This window comes from Heterodontus francisci, chromosome 4 (assembly GCF_036365525.1).
Source record: "Heterodontus francisci isolate sHetFra1 chromosome 4, sHetFra1.hap1, whole genome shotgun sequence".
Taxonomy (NCBI): domain Eukaryota; kingdom Metazoa; phylum Chordata; class Chondrichthyes; order Heterodontiformes; family Heterodontidae; genus Heterodontus; species Heterodontus francisci.
The window spans coordinates 199,528,562-199,544,549 of NC_090374.1; the positions used below are offsets into that span (position 1 = coordinate 199,528,562).

At 42.8% G+C, this 15,988-nt stretch overlaps 1 protein-coding gene across 14 annotated transcripts in view; it reads right to left on the bottom strand.

Annotated features, from left to right (window-relative positions):
- LOC137369472 (multiple PDZ domain protein) overlaps positions 1-15,988 on the bottom strand; it is a 419,370-nt gene that overhangs the window by 14,898 nt on the left and 388,484 nt on the right. For all 14 annotated transcript variants that reach the window (XM_068030740.1, XM_068030727.1, XM_068030738.1 and 11 more), the window contains 4 exons: positions 12,206-12,246; positions 4,859-4,981; positions 3,594-3,698; positions 3,277-3,389 (listed from right to left, as the gene is read on the bottom strand). In XM_068030740.1, coding sequence (XP_067886841.1) covers positions 3,277-3,389; positions 3,594-3,698; positions 4,859-4,981; positions 12,206-12,246 — 382 coding nt within the window. The remainder of the gene's footprint in view (positions 1-3,276; positions 3,390-3,593; positions 3,699-4,858; positions 4,982-12,205; positions 12,247-15,988) is intronic.

Below are 15,988 nucleotides of genomic sequence, written 5' to 3' on the forward strand. Positions count from 1 at the left end.
CAGATGCAGCGATTCTCCTGGAAAACCTGCCACACTGATTCTCGATCTCGCCTGAAAAGAACTGCTGCAAAAAGATCCCAGTGACAGCCATCTACGCGTAATTAGAGTCATAGAGGTATACAGCACAGAAACAGGCCCTTCGGCCCATCGTGTCTGTGCCGGCCATCAAGCACCTAACTATTCTGGTCCCATTTTCCAGCACTTGGCCCATAGCCTTGTATGCTATGGCATTTCAAGTGCTCATCTAAATACTTCTTAAATGTTGTGAGGGTTCCTGCCTCTACCACCCCTTCAGGCAGTTGGATGCCAGAATAAAGGACCAGCTGTGAACATACCATACCTTATTCTTTTCCTTCAAGAATTAACAAGTATTTGGCCAAAGTATTTTTTTTTTCATCTTTTTTGTAAAGCGATCTCTGCAAAGAAAACTTCTTCATTTTTTCTTTAACCAGTACATGCGTGTGTGTGTGCGCGCGCGCGCGTATGTGTTGGGTTAATTTAGAAGGGAACTTTCATATTTCAATATGTGTGTTAATAAGCTTTGCATCTTTATTGAATACGTCTTGTTTTATAATAAATTATTAATTTTTGTTTATTAAAGAAACCTGGTTGGTGGATTTTATTCTGAAACTAAAATAGATAAAAGTATATAATTGGCCATATCGGTAACTGGATAACACATTTAAATATATGTTGTGACCCGTGGAGAACAGGAACTAGAGAAAGACAGTGCACTCCTCCAGCTCGTTCATAACATATAATCGGGGGCTTGTCTGGGATAACCCAAAGACGACGAAGTGAAATTGTCAGTGGGGTAGTAATAATTGAAAAGGGGAAAAGGAAAACACAAGGTTTCTTGAGCATTAGAGTAAAGTTTGCACTACCAGAATGGCTTTGTCAGTTGCTGCGCCCTTTCTGGAGAGGGAGGATTTATCCCTACGTGATTTACAAATCTTAACCAAGGCTAGGCTAAAAGTTGGAGTTAGAGTTAAAACCAAAGCTAAGAAAGCAGACATAATTGAGGTAATAGCACAGCAATTGAAATTTAAAGAAGGAAAAAGCAATCCAGATGGTAGTTCAGTTGAATTAGCTAGAATTCAGCTGTAGATGAAGCAGCTTGAACAGGAAAAAGAAATGAGAAAGCTTGACCTCGAACTTCAAAAAGGAAAAGGGCATTTCAAAGGCAGCAAGCAGAGTGGCAGGAGAGAGAAAAAGAGCATTCTATAAGCTGGAACTAGAATTGCAAAAGGAAAAAAAAGAGGCAGGAGAGATAAAGGGTGTGAGAAAGGGTATTCCAATTAAAAAAAACTGGAACTATAACAAAAGAAAGGCCTTGACTCCAGTGAAAATTCTGAGGAGGAAGAATCTGACTCAACCCAGGACCCAGTGGGGAGCTGTTTACATTTGTGGAAGCCCTTCCGAAGTTTGAGGAAAGGGACGTAAAGGCATTTTTAATTTCTTTTGAAAAGCTAGCAAAACAGGTGAGGTGGCCGAAAGAAAACTGGACACTGCTTATGCAAAGCAGGTTGATTGGCAGAGCTCATAAAGTTTATGCTATGCTTTCTGAAGAGGCATCTGCAGATAATGAGATGGCAAAAAAGGCTATTCTCACTGTTTATGAGTTGGTCCCTGAAGCTTACAGGCAGAAATTTTGGAACCTCCGGAAACAACCTGGGCAGACTTAAATGGAATTTGAGAGGGTAAAGCAAATTAATTTTGATAGTTGAATGCGGGCATAAAGGTAGAAGCCACGTATGAGACCCTTAGGGAAAGAATTCTCCTGGAAGAATTTAAAAGTTCATTCCCTCCGTTAGTAAGAACCCACACGGAGAATCAGAAGATTTCAACAGCCAGACAGACAGCTGAGATCGCTGATGATTACGAGCTTGTCCCCAAGCCCAAACCCTTTTCCGTCACCCCCACAAACTTGAGAAGGATAGAAGGTGGGAGGGTGAAAGGAAGGCAAGTAGCTGGGGACAAGAAGGGACAGCTGGGAACTCCCTGGGATCTCCTCCTCAGGCCAGAAAGGAGATGCTGAGGGTGGAAGTGAGGTCCAAAAGCTTAAGTGTTTCAATTGCCACAAGGTGCGACACCTCCATGCAGAATGCTGGAAGTTGCGGGGTAAACCCACGGGACCTACTGGGGTACACAAGGCCAATGCAAAGAAAGGGCCCTGACCGAGTGTATGTCAGATCAGGCTGCAGCTGTAAGGCCAAGTACAAAAACTACTGTGTGTGTGGGGGAGGTGAACAAGATAGCTGAGAGTTATCGGGAATTCTTGTCAAAAGGAAAAGTAACTACTTATCCCTCAAGTGAGGCAGGTAAACCTATAGTTATACTTAGGGATACAGGAGCCACCCAAACTCTTTTGCTGGGGAAAGGCATAACTTTTCCACCAGAGAGCGCACTGAATGCCAAGATTTTAGTGAACGGTATTGGCGGGGAGTATATACCCGTACCTTTGTATCGGGTGCACCTGGAGTGTGACCTAATGTCTGGAACAGTAACCGTAGATGTTGTCCATATTTTGCCTGTAGACAGAGCTGACCTACTCCTGGGGAATGATTTGGCCGGAGCAAAGATTGTAGCTTCTCCAGTAGTCACGGAAAGACCAAGTGAAGTCAAAGAGACAGAGCAGTTGCAGGAAAAGGTTCCAGGAATTTTTCCTTCATGTGTAGTGAGAAGCCCTGAGAACCCAGTGTGACGGCTGAAAGCCCTGAGGCAGTGATTCTCTTGGAAAGCCTGCCAGACTAATTCTCGATGTCACCTGAAAAACTGCTGCAAAAAGATCCCAGTGACAGCCGTCTGCGCGCATATGGACGACAGAATAAAGGAACAACTGGGAACATACCATATCTTATCCTTTTCCTTCAAGAATTAACAAGAATTTGGCCACAGTACTTTTTTTGTCTTTTTTGTAAAGAGATTTCTGTAGGGAAACTTTATTTTTTCTTTAACTGGTATGTGTTTGCTTGTGTGTTGGGTTAATTTAGAAGGGAACTTTCATATTTCAATCTGTGTGTTAATAAGCTTTGCATCTTTATTGACTAAGTCTTCTTTTGTAATCAATTAATAATTTTGTTGTTTATTAAAGAAACCTGGCTGGTGGATTTTATTTTGAAACTGAAATAAAGTATATAATTGGCCAAATCGGTAACTGGGTAACACATTTAAATATATGCTGTGATCCATGGAGAAGTTGAACTAGAGAAAGACAGTGCACTCCTCCAGCCTCGGTCGTAACAATATTGTGCGCAGTAAATATAAAATACTTACCCTAGGTCATCATGAAGGATGCTGCTTGCCGTCAGTCGAGAGAGAGAAAGGGTTGTTGCAGTATGTTCCTGTTGCTGACTAGTTATCACACTAACATCACCACCTGCAACTACCTATAAACAATCATTACAACTGGGTTTAGAAAGTACAGAAATGTAGGAGAATTTTAGCAGTGTAACAGCCTAGTAATGTAAGAATATTTTGAGAGATATATTTGAATCAGAAATTAAATTCATCAATCCACTAATCAATCCAAAAGAAACAAAAGAATAATAGAAATGGCAAATTCCACTCAAGTGCGTGATGCTTTGTCATACCTGTAATTCAATGTGACCTGAAGCACTCTTCAGTATGCTGACAGCCTGGGAATGAGTCAAGCCCTCTGTAGGTTTCCCACAAATACTTACAATCCTGTCTCCCACCTATGATTAACAACCAGTATTAAAATTTAGGTGAAACATCAGCTTGTTAACATATTTCTTGGATTGAAGTTTAACTATACATACCCACCTCAAACTGGTAAGGAGTGTAAATACAGCCAGCAGACCTGAATTACATAATCAATTGCTCCTCAGGCTGAGCTTAGTAACACAGCTCTGCACATACATGCTAAGATGCGCTGGTGATTAATTTTTTATGTTCAAGGATTGTAGACTGGGTCATTCACTTTCTCCAAATATAAAATCATGGAAACCCGTTTGTAAAGTTCTCAGCAAGTTCCTGAACACTTTTAAGATGTGGTTTCACACTGTGCTGCTGTTCTAATACACCCAGTACAAAGATAATGGGAGACTACTAACTGGGGGTGATAAGAGTTACAGATCTAACAACTCTTCCTTTAGTGCACTCAGCAATCAGCTTGGCGACCTCAGTCTCAAGTTTATACAGCCATTTTCAAGTCACAGCACACCTGGAAATGTGGAATAGCAACTTTAGCATTTTCGCTAAGAGAACAATTGAGGATAGCATGCTGCAAGATTTCAATGCTAAAATATTCTATTTGAATGTTTTCCTGGTCTACACTGGCTGTGGTTGAGCTTTAAACATTGAAATTCAGTTGTAAATTTTGGGAGGGGTGGGGGTGATATTTGTGATGCTAGGCATTTACTGCAATATATTTTAATCCATCTGGAAAACATAACTCAAAAATAAAATACAGCCCAAAACAAAGTTCAAAGTACAGAAAACAGGTTTTAAAACTGCCCATTTGCACAATGAATGAAGTTTGGCAGAGAGAGGGGAAAGAGCATGTAGAGCTGTGCTAAGCACTGTGTTGCCATTCCTGAGGACCTTAGCTTACCATGAGGTAGATTAATGATGGAAAAACAAGAGTAGAGATCAGAAGTAAATTCTGATGGAAAAAAAAACTGTAACACTGCACTATTGCAAAGTTTTAATAATATATCCTAGCATTTAGATAATCATAACACTACTGAGAGTTACCCTAAAGTATTTCTTTATATGAACAATTTGGGATAGATGTTGATATGAAAAATAGGAAAAACAATAAATACAGAATAGAATTTTTCATAATTTATATAGTTAATAATTTAATGGCCATAACTTAAACATACAGACTTACCCGCAGTTTTTGGGTCTGGGCTGCAACTCCATTTGGCTGCATCATTGCAATGAAAATGGGGACATCTCCAAGAGGACTACCCACTCCTCCTGCAATGCTGATACCCAGTGAATCGATGGGCCCCTATTATCACCAACACCACAGAAATTATAATTCAGAGGAAACAAAAAGATGTACACTTTCAAACATCAGTTTAAAAGGGATCTTAACAATGTTATCAAATTGGACCGTTCTTCCTCTGTAGCAGTCAGTCTTTGCAGATCTCATTTGCCAACTATCTTTCTTTCTCTCACGATAGTTTATTATAAATCCGCACTACACTCATCTACTTTCACTTCTACCACGACTATATCTGTAATTTATATAGCTCAATCACAGATACACAAGGAAAATAGATGTTGAGTCAAAGGAGGAGAGATTAAGAGTGGTGACCAAAAGTCAAAGAGGTAGATTTTAAGGAAGGTCTTAAAGGAGGATAAAGAGATGGCGCAATTAATTAAGTTCCTTTTCCAGTGACCTCCTACATAGCAAAAACAAATTTGTATTCTGTCAGATCAAATTAGGTATCTGTACTTTATTCCACTAACTACAGTTCCTATATCAAACAAAGAGCTCGCCCTACAGGTGTATTTTACATGCAAGTACTACTTACTGTATCATAAGGTTTATATTAGTAATGGAGAAGAGCAAGGAACAATTAAAAGTAGAACTTCTAAATTGGAAGAGGGCCAGCTTCAATGGGATAAGGGGGGATCTGGCCAGGATAAAATGGAATCAAAGACTGACAGGAAAAACTGTAATGGAGCAATGGATGATCTTTAAGGAGGAGATGTTTCAGGTACAGGCTAGTTACATTCCAACAAGAGGGAATGATAGGGGAACCAAAGCTAGGGTTCCTTGGATGAGGATAGAGAACATGATGAAACAAAAAAAAAGAGGGTGTATGATACATGTCAGGTGAATGCTTCAAGTGAGAACCAGGCCCAATACAATAAGTTGAGGGGGAAAGTGAAGAGCAAAATAAGACTGGCAAAGATAGACTCTGAGAACAGAATTGCAGTTAACATGAAAGGCAACCCAAAAATCTTTGACCAGAGTGTCAATAGTAAGTGGGTAGTAAGAGATGGGATAGGGTCTATTAGGGTGATATATGCTTAAAAGCTCAGGGGACGGCTAGAATACTAGAGTATTTTGATTTGATGTTTACTAAGGAAGAGGATGCTGACAAAATATCGAAGGAAGCAGAGATGGTAGAGGTAATTGTTGGGGTAAAATTGGATAGGAAGGATACACAATTCGATAGGAAGGAAAGGCTGGCTATGCTTGGGGTAGATAAGTCGCTTGGCACAGATGGCTTGCATCCGAGGTTGCTAAAGTGGGGTGGGGATAGTGGAAGAGCTTGCCAATCTTCCCTGGATGCAGAGCAGGTGCCATACGATTGGAGGGTGGCAAATGTGACACCCTTATTCAAGAAAAGATGCAAGGACATTCCTAGTAACTACAGGCTGATCAGTTTAACGTCTGTGGTCGGTAAGGTTTTAAAAACAATAATCAGGGAAAAATTAACAGGCACCTGGAGTGGTTTGAGTTAATTAAGGAGAGCCAGCACGGATTTGTAAAAGGCAGATTATGCTAGACTAATCGAATACAATTTTTTGATGAAGCAACAGGAAAGGCTGATGAAGGGATTGCAGTGCATGTTGTCCATACAGATTTTAAGAAAGCGTTTAACAAAGTACCACATAAAAGGCTGGTTAACAAAATTTAAGCTCATGGAGTAGGAGGTTCGGTGTAAGGACAGAAAACAGCGTGTCGAGGTAAATGCTTTTTTTTAAAATCAGACTGGAGGGTGGTGGACAGTGGTGTTCCCCAAGGGAACCACTGCTAGGATCACTGCTTTTTTGATATATATAAGTGACTTGGATATTGGAATACAGAGTAAAATTTCAGAATTTGCCAATGATACCAAACTTGGAAGTGTGACACTGATGATTTTTAAAAATTCATTCATGGGATGTGGGCGTCACTGGCTATGCCAGCATTTATTGCCCATCCCTAATTGCCCTTGAGAAGGTGGTGGTGAGCTGCCTTCTTGAACCACTGCAATCCATGTGAGGTAGGTACACCCGCTGTGCTGTTAGGAAGGGAGTTCCAGGATTTTGACCCAGGAACAGCGATCTAGTTCCAAGTCAGGATGGTGTGTGACTTGGAGGGGAACTTGCAGGTGGTGGTGTTCCCATGCATTTGCTGCCCTTGTTCTTCTAGTTGGTAGAGGTCGCGGGTTTGGAAGGGGCTGTCTAAAGAGCCTTGGTGCATTGCTGAAGTGCATCTTGTAGATGTTACACACTGCTACCACTGTGCGTCGGTGGTGGAGGGAGTGAATGTTTGGAGATGGGGTGCCAATCAAGCGGGCTGCTTTGTCATGGATGTTGTCAAGCTTCTTGAGTGTTGTTGGAGCTGCACCCATCCAGGCAAGTGGAGAGTATTCCATCACACTCCTGACTTGAGCCTTGTAGATGGTGGACCGGCTTTGGGGAGTCAGGTGGTGAGTTACTCGCCTCAGGATTCCTAGCCTCTGACCTGCTCTTGTAGCCACTGTATTTATATGGCTACTCCAGTTCAGTTTTTGGTCAATGGTAACCCCTAGGATGTTGATAGTGGGGGATTCAGCGATCGTAATGCCATTGAATGTCAAGAGGAGATGGTTAGATTCTCTCTTGTTGGAGATGGTCATTGCCTGGCACTTAAGTGGCAAGTAACATTCGCGCCACACATCAGCCCAAGCCTGGATATTGACCAGGTCTTGCTGCATTTCTACACGGACTGCTTCAGTATCTGAGGAGTTGCGAATGGTGCTGAACATTGTGCAATCATCAGCGAACATCCCCACTTCTGACCTTATGATTGAAGGAAGGTCATTGATGAAGCAGCTGAAGATGGTTGGGTCTCGGACACTACCCTGAGGAACTCCGGCAGTGATGTCCTGGAGCTGAGATGATTGACCTCCAACAACCACAACCATCTTCCTTTGCGAGAGGTATGACTCCAACCAGTGGAGAGTTTTCCCCCGATTCCCATTGACTTCAGTTTTGTTCGGGCCCCTTGATGCCATATATGGTCAAATGCTGCCTTGATGTCAAGGGCAGCCGCTCTCACCTAACCTCGAGTTCAGCTCTTTTGTTCATGTTTGAACCAAGGCTGTAATGAGATCAGGAGCTGAGCGGCCCTGGCGGAACCCAAACTGAGCGTCAGTGAGCAGGTCATTGCTAAGCAAGTGCCGCTTGATAGCACTGATGATGACACCTACCATCACTTTACTGATGATTGAAAGTAGACTGATGGGGTGGTAATTGGCTAGGTTGGATTTGTCCTGCTTTTTGTGGACAGGACATACCTGGGCAATTTTCCACATTGCCGGGTAGATGCCAGTGTTGTAGCTGTACTGGAACAGCTTGGCTGGGGGCACGACATGTTCTGGAGCACAGGTCTTGCAGGAATATTGTCAGGGCCCATAGCCTTTGCAGTATCCAGTGCCTAGAGTCGTTCATTGATATTACGCAGTGAATTGAATTGACTGAAGTCTGGCATTTGTAATGCTGGGGAATTCAGGAGGAGGCCGAGATGGATCATCAACTCGGCACTTCTGGCTGAAGACTGTTGCAAATGCTTCAGCCTTATCTTTCGCATTGATGTTCTGGGCTCCCCCGTCATTGAGGATGGGGATATTTGTGGAGCCACCTCCTCCAGTTAGTTGTTTAATTGTCCACCACCATTCACAGCTGGATGTGGTAGGACTGCAGAGCTCAGATCTGATCCATTGGTTATGGGATTGATTAGCTCTGTCCATCGCATGCTGCTTGGCACGCAGGTAGTCCTGTATTGTAGCTTCACCAGGTTGACATTTCATTTTGAGGTATGCCTGGTGCTGCTCCTGGCTTGCCCTCCTACACTTTTCATTAAACCAGGGTTGGCCTCCTGGCTTGATGGTAATGGTAGAGTGGGAAATATGCTGGGCCATGAGGTTACAGATCGTGGTTGAGTACAATTTTGCTGCTGCTGATGGTCCACAGTGCCTCATGGATGCCCAGTTTTGCATTGTTCGATCTGTTCAAAATCTATACAATTTAGCACGGTGATAGTGCCACACAACACGATGGAGGGTATCCTCAATGTAAAGGCGGGACTTCGTCTCTATGGGACTGTGTGGTGGTCACTCCTACGAGTAGTGATTAGATTAGATTAGAGATACAGCACTGAAACAGGCCCTTCAGCCCACCGAGTCTGTGCCGAACATCAACCACCCATTTATACTAATCCTACACTAATCCCATATTCCTACCAAACATCCCCACCTGTCCCTATATTTCCCTACCACCTACCTATACTAGTGACAATTTATAATGGCCAATTTACCTATCAACCTGCAAGTCTTTTGGCTTGTGGGAGGAAACCGGAGCACCCGGAGAAAACCCACGCAGACACAGGGAGAACTTGCAAACTCCACACAGACAGTACCCGGAATCGAACCCGGGTCCCTGGAGCTGTGAGGCTGCAGTGCTAACCACTGCGCCACTGTGGCGCCCATGAATAGTGTCACGGACAGATGCATCTGCGGCAGGCAGATTGGTGAGGACGAGGTCAGGTATGTTTGTCCCTCTTGTCGGTTCCCTCACCGCCTGCCGCATACCCAGTCTAGCAGCTATGTTCTTTAGGACCCGACCAGCTCGGTCAGTAGTGGTACTACTGAGCCACTCTTGGTGATGGACATTGAAGTTCCTATCCCAGAGTACATTCTGCGCCATTGGCACCCTCAGTGCTTCCTCCATGTGGTAATCAACGTGGAGGTGTACTGCTTCATCAGCTGAGAGAGGGCGGTAGGTGGTAATCAGCAGGAGGTTTCCTTGCCCATGTTTGACCTGATGCCATGAGACATCATGGGTTGAGCAGTCCCGACTGTCTACCACTGTGCCGCCACCTCTGCTGGGTCTGTCCTGCCGGTGGGTTAGGACATACCAGGGGATGGTGATGGCAGTGTCTGGGGCATTGTCTGTAAGGTATGATTCTGTGAGTATGACTATGTCAGGCTGTTGCTTGACTAGTCTGTGGGACAGCTCTCCCAACTTTGGCACAAGCCCCCAGATGTTAGTGAGGATTTTTCAGGGTCGATAGGGCTGCCGTTGTCGTTTCCAGTGCCTAGGTCGATGCCGGGTGGTCCGTCCAGTTTCATTCTATTTTATTGAATTTGTAGTGGTTAGATACAGCTGAGTGGCTGCTTGCTCGGCCATCTCAGAGGGCATTTAAATGTCAACCACATTGCTGTGGGTCTGGAGTCACATGTCGGCCAGACCAGGTTAGGACAGCAGATTTCCTTTCCTAAAGGACATTAGTGAACCAGATGGGTTTTTACAACAATCAACAATGGTTTCATGGCCATCATCAGAATAGCTTTTTGTTTCCAGATTTATTAATTGAATGCAAATTCCACCTTCTGCTGTGGTGGGATGCAAACCCATGAGTCTAGAGAAATACCCTGGGTTTCTGGGTTACTAGTCCAGTGATAATACCACTACGCTACCGCCTCCCCTGGTACCAATTGACTGCAACAGAACATAGGTAGGCTAGCAGAATGGGCAGAAAAGTAGCATATGTAATTTCATACAGAGAAGTGTGAGATGATGCATTCTGGCAGAAGAGATAGGGAGAGGCAATATAGTCTTAATGGCACAGTTCTATCGATTATGCAGCGACAGATGGACCTGGGGGTTCATCTGAATAGATCTTTGAAGGTGGCAGGACATAGTGAGAGAGTAGTAAGCAAAGCATATGGGATCTTTGGCTTCATAAATAGAGAGATATTGAGTACAGAGCAAGGAAGTTATGCTGAACCTTATAAAGCTCTGGTTCGGCTACAACTAGAGTACTGCATCCAATTCTGATCAGCGCAGTTTAGGAAGGATGTGAAGGTCCTCGACAGGGTGCATAGGAGATTTACCAAAATGGTTGCAGGGATGAGGGATTATAGCTACATGGTTAGGTTGCAGAAGCTGGAGTTGTTCTCCTTGGAGTAAAGGAGGTTGAAGGGAGATTTGATAGAGGTGTACAAGATTATGACAGGTTTTGACAAGATAGGCAAAGAAAAACTGTGCCCATTCGCTGATGGTAAAAGGACTAGGGGACACAGATTTAAGCTTTGGGGAAAAAGATACAAGGGGGATGTGAGGAAAAACATTTTACTCAGTAAATGGAAATGACCTGAAACTCGCTGCCGACGAGGGTGGTGGAAGTGGAGGTGATCAATGATTTCAAAAGGAAATTGGATGGGCACTTGAAGGAAATAAGCTTGCAGAGCTAGGGGGAACTGAACAGGCGAATGGGACTGACTGAATTGCTTTACAGAGAACTGGCTTGGATTTGATGGGCCAAATGGCCTCCTTCTGTGCCAGAATGACTCTACCACTCTATTCTTCAGTTTGGTGTCAGCCATGGTTCAGTTGGTAGCACTCTCGCCTCCAAGTTAGAAGGTTGTGGGTTCAAGCTCTACTCCAGAGATTTGAGCACAAAATCTAGGCTAATTCTGCACTGTAGTACTGAGGGAGTGCAACACTGTTGGTGGTGCTGTCTTTCCGATGAGATGTTAAACTGAAGCCCCATCTGCCTCTCAGGTGTCCGTTAAAGACCCCCTGGCACTATTCGAAGTAGAGCAGCGGAGTATTCCCTGGCACCCTGGCCAAAGTTTATCCCTCAACCAACATCACTAAACAGGTTACAAAAGCAAAATACTGTGGAAACTGGAAATACTCAGCAGGTCTGGCAGCATTTGTGGAGAGAGAAACAGAGTTAACGCTTCAGGTCTGTGGCTGTTCTGATGAAAGGTCATAGACTTGAAACGTTTACTTTGTTTCTCTCTCCACAAATGCTGCCAGACCTGCTGAGTATTTCCAGTATTTTGTGTTATTATTTCACTAAACAGATTATTTGGTCATTATTGCATTGCTGCTTATGGGACACTTCTGTGTGCAAACTGGCTGCTGCGTTTCCTGCATTACAACAGTGACCACACTTCAAAAGTATTGCATTTGCTGCAAAACATGTTGGGACATCCTGAGGTCATGAAAGGCACTATATAAATGCACAACTTTCTTTCTTTTTAAATAAGAATCAGCAGAATATCAAACTTACTTTGGGTCAACTACAGTGCAGTACATTTTCAAGTGAATTCACAATTTTGGAGTGCTTATTCACCACCATCAAATTCAATGATAGTCGAAGCACTTTTTAAAAGTGAGATCTTAAAGAACTGTTAACTGCAGCTTACTATGGAGTTAGGACAACAAGGTTACCACTCACCTTAGTAAATTCTACTGTTCTTAGTCCTTGAATCTCTGTCCCTTCATTAAAAAATGAAAAGAGAGCATATTGTGAACAAACTTTGTTTTGAAATCTTAAGTTTTAATTATAAGTAATTCATCAGTAGTGCACAGAAAAAATGATGCCAGATACTGGATTGTGCAATCTTGCATGCTTCTAAGTTGCATGGAACAATTTATTAGATTATTTTACAACTATACTAAAGGTTACAAATGAAGTGCCTGTCCTTTCCAGACTAAAACTGTGCATAAGCATGAACACTTACAGGTTCCCTATGACAATCAACTCATGGCTCACTAGGAAAACTGAATAGAACATTACCTGAAGCAGCAAGGCCTCCTAAGGCATGAGATTGCAATTAACAGACAACCCTGGGCTGATTAACCAAATAACACTTAACAGCACCAATGTGTAGGCCAAAATAAACTAATGCCTTAAGGAAAAATTATCAAGCAATCTGGTTCTGTTCAAGCGAATACTTTCAGTGTCCTTGGAAGTTAACCCCGTGCATGTTGTTTTTGCAAATGCAAAACATGGGATTAAAAATTGAATATGCATACGAAGCACAAGGGGTTAGGATCATTATCACTCCTTCTTTTAGGATCCTGGGAATAAGAAGAAATGTACACAGAAATTAGGTGCTCAACAAAAACAGCAGATTGTCCAATCTCTTGAATCTTGAACAAACTATTGGGGTCTTCTGGTAGACAACATTTAAAATAAACACTTATTACCCTGATGGATAGAAAAAAATCTTTGAATACTGTATTTGCTTCTGAGGATGAACTAGTACATAACTCAAGGCTTTAGCTAATATACTGTCTACTTAACAATACAGTGGGTCCAAAGTTCTTACCTCAATAGCCAATGTATTGCGAATCCAAGCAGAGGATACAGGAAAAAAATCCTGCTCTGCTGAAGTCTTACTTCAAAACTAATGGAACTCTGTCTGTCCAAAAATCTAACATTGCTCACAGACTAGGTACTGACAGTTTAGAAGAGCTAATTACACTACCTTCTAGTATCTTTATGTAGCAGCTAGGTTTACTGGAGTGTAGAAACCCTAAGTTTACTAACTCTATAAATTCCAGTCCTCCTGTCAGAGATGCTTCAGTCAACTAAGACAAGAAATACTGGTTCTGCATGCAGCTTGTGGCCTGGGAAAACATACAGAGGTAGGTGACTCTGCCAAAAATGTTAGAAAAGTAGTTGGAAGGCTAATGGAACCAAATTCGGAGTTGGAGAGGATCTCAAAGTACTAATGAAATTATCATAACACCAATACCTATAATGTGCACAAAATGTCTTGATGAAGCTTCTTGACAGAAGGATAAGGATTATATTTCCTTCTATAATTCTAGTATTAAGTCTGACGTAGCGAGAGTATTGCCATAACAGTTTGAAAGCAACTAGCTTTTAAAGTAAAGGTCCAGCGGTGGTCTTTATGGTTTCCAAGAATGGATAAAGTGCAAATGCCTACCTGTTAAGATTACATGGAAGGACACTTTTAGTGCAAACATTTACGCCCTTTCCTTCAAGAGTATGATGGAGTAGTCACCTGGGTGTGTCTGGCCAGAGTAGATAGGGAGAAACTGTCCCCACTCGTGAAAGGATCGAGAATGAGAGGACACAGATTTAAAGTGATTGGTAAAAGAAGCAAAAGCGACCTGAGGAAAAACTTTTTCATGCAGTGAGTGGTTAAGGTTTAGAATGCACTCCGAGAGTGAGGTGGAGGCAGGTTCAATTCAAGCATTCAAAAAGCAATTGGACTGTTATATGAAAAGGAAGAATGTGCAGGGTTATGGGGAGAAGGTGGGGGAATGGCACTAAGTGAATTGTTCACTTGGAGAGCTGGTGCAGACACGATGGGATGAATCTGTAACAATTTTGTGATTCTGTGATCTGCGTCAGTCACAATAACACTCAAGAAATTCAACAATATCTTCAGAGCCACTGCCGCTGAACTGAATATCCACCACTGGAGCATTGTGCTGCAATATGTTTGGTCCAGATGATGTACTACAGGTAGATGCAGGAAGGATGTTCCCGAGGTAGATGCAGGAAGGATGTTCCCAATGGTGGGGGAGTCCAGAACCAGGGGTCATAGTCTAAGGATACGGGGTAAATCTTTTGGGACTGAGATGAGGAGAAATTACTTCACCCAGAGAGTGCTAAGCCTGTGGAATTCGCTACCACAGAAAGCAGTTGAGGCCAAAACATTGTATGCTTTCAAGGAGGAGTTAGATATAGCTCTTGGGGTGAAAGGGATCAAAGGATATGGGGGGGAAAGCGGGAACAGGTTACTGAATTGGATGATCAGCCATGATCATAATGAATGGCGAAGCAGGCTCAAAGGGCCGAATGGCTTACTCCTGCTCCTATTTTCTATGTTTCTATGTAACTCAACATCTCGGCAGCACCTCCCTCCCCTGTGACCTCTCTCCCCAAAAAGGATGAGAGCAGCAATGTTGTGGGAACAGAATTACCTCCAAGTTCACCTCAAGTCACACACCATCCTGACTTGGACATTTATCATTGTACCTTCAGAGTTGCTGGATCAAAATCTTAGAATGGTCTACCTATCAGTGGGAGCACAATCACAAGAATGGCAGCAGTTGAAGGAGAAGACCCACCTCCATCTTTTCAGGTTAAGCTGAGATGGGAATAAATGTAGCATAGCCAGCATCACCTACATCCCAGGACCAAATTTCAAAATGTGCACTAAGCAGAAATGGCATTCATGCCCACAAAGGACCACTTCCTGTAGTTATCGTGGCTTGAAAGATTCAGTGGTGGCACAAAATGAAAAATGTCCAGTGCAGTATTTTTCCAGAGGTGATCTTATTCCACCTCTGCGAGTGCAGGCGATAACTGGCTCTTTTGGATTATAGTCCAGACGTCTAAATAGTGAATTCTGAGAAAATAAACGGAGATGGCTTTATATTCCTTTAACAGGAAACTCAGATCCCTAACTTCATATTACTCGGGTCAAATTAACTAGAAGACCAAGACTCAACGAATCATCCTGGCTAGAGTGAAAAGTTTCTGTCCTCATACTCACAGTAAAGGACAGAATTGGCCTAAGATAAGCCCTGGAAGAAAACAAGATTGTCAGAAGCTGTGACTCAAATTCCTGGAAGAAGAACTATTGTTCCACAGACTCAGCATTATGCAGGATGTTGATGGAAGATCCCGCCCCACCCCTCCCCATGTCAGAGGAAATAAACTAGAAATCCCTTTATAGTGCAGGATCCTGAAACAGATTGTGTAAAGCCTCTGTGGAACTTAATGTATTCCAGTGCAGAGCAGATTGGCTGGTCTTGTTAAGCTCGGAACCTGATTAGGGATTGCTGGTTCCATTATCTAAAGGGATCCCAGGTCAACAGCAATCTGATGTTTTACAATGTTCTCTCAGTAATCCTACCAGAATCTAGAGACTCCAGGCCTATTTGACCAGCTGTCCATGCCATACTTGAGTAGGTAGCATCACACAATGCCAATACCAAATATTAATAAAACAAAAAAAAAAGATCTTCTGACAGACAAAATTGGAATAAAGTAAGGCCTTTTTTCCCCCTTAGAACACTAGAGGGATGCAGTCTGTATCAAGCAATGGAAAAACAGTGTTGAGATAAAAATAAGGCACAATTTAAAACAGGAATAAAAACATAAAATTCTGGAAATGCACAGCAGGTCCAGCAGCATCAATAAAGAGGTCAATGGTTAGAGTGTAAACCTTTTATTGAAACTGAGAACTGAAAG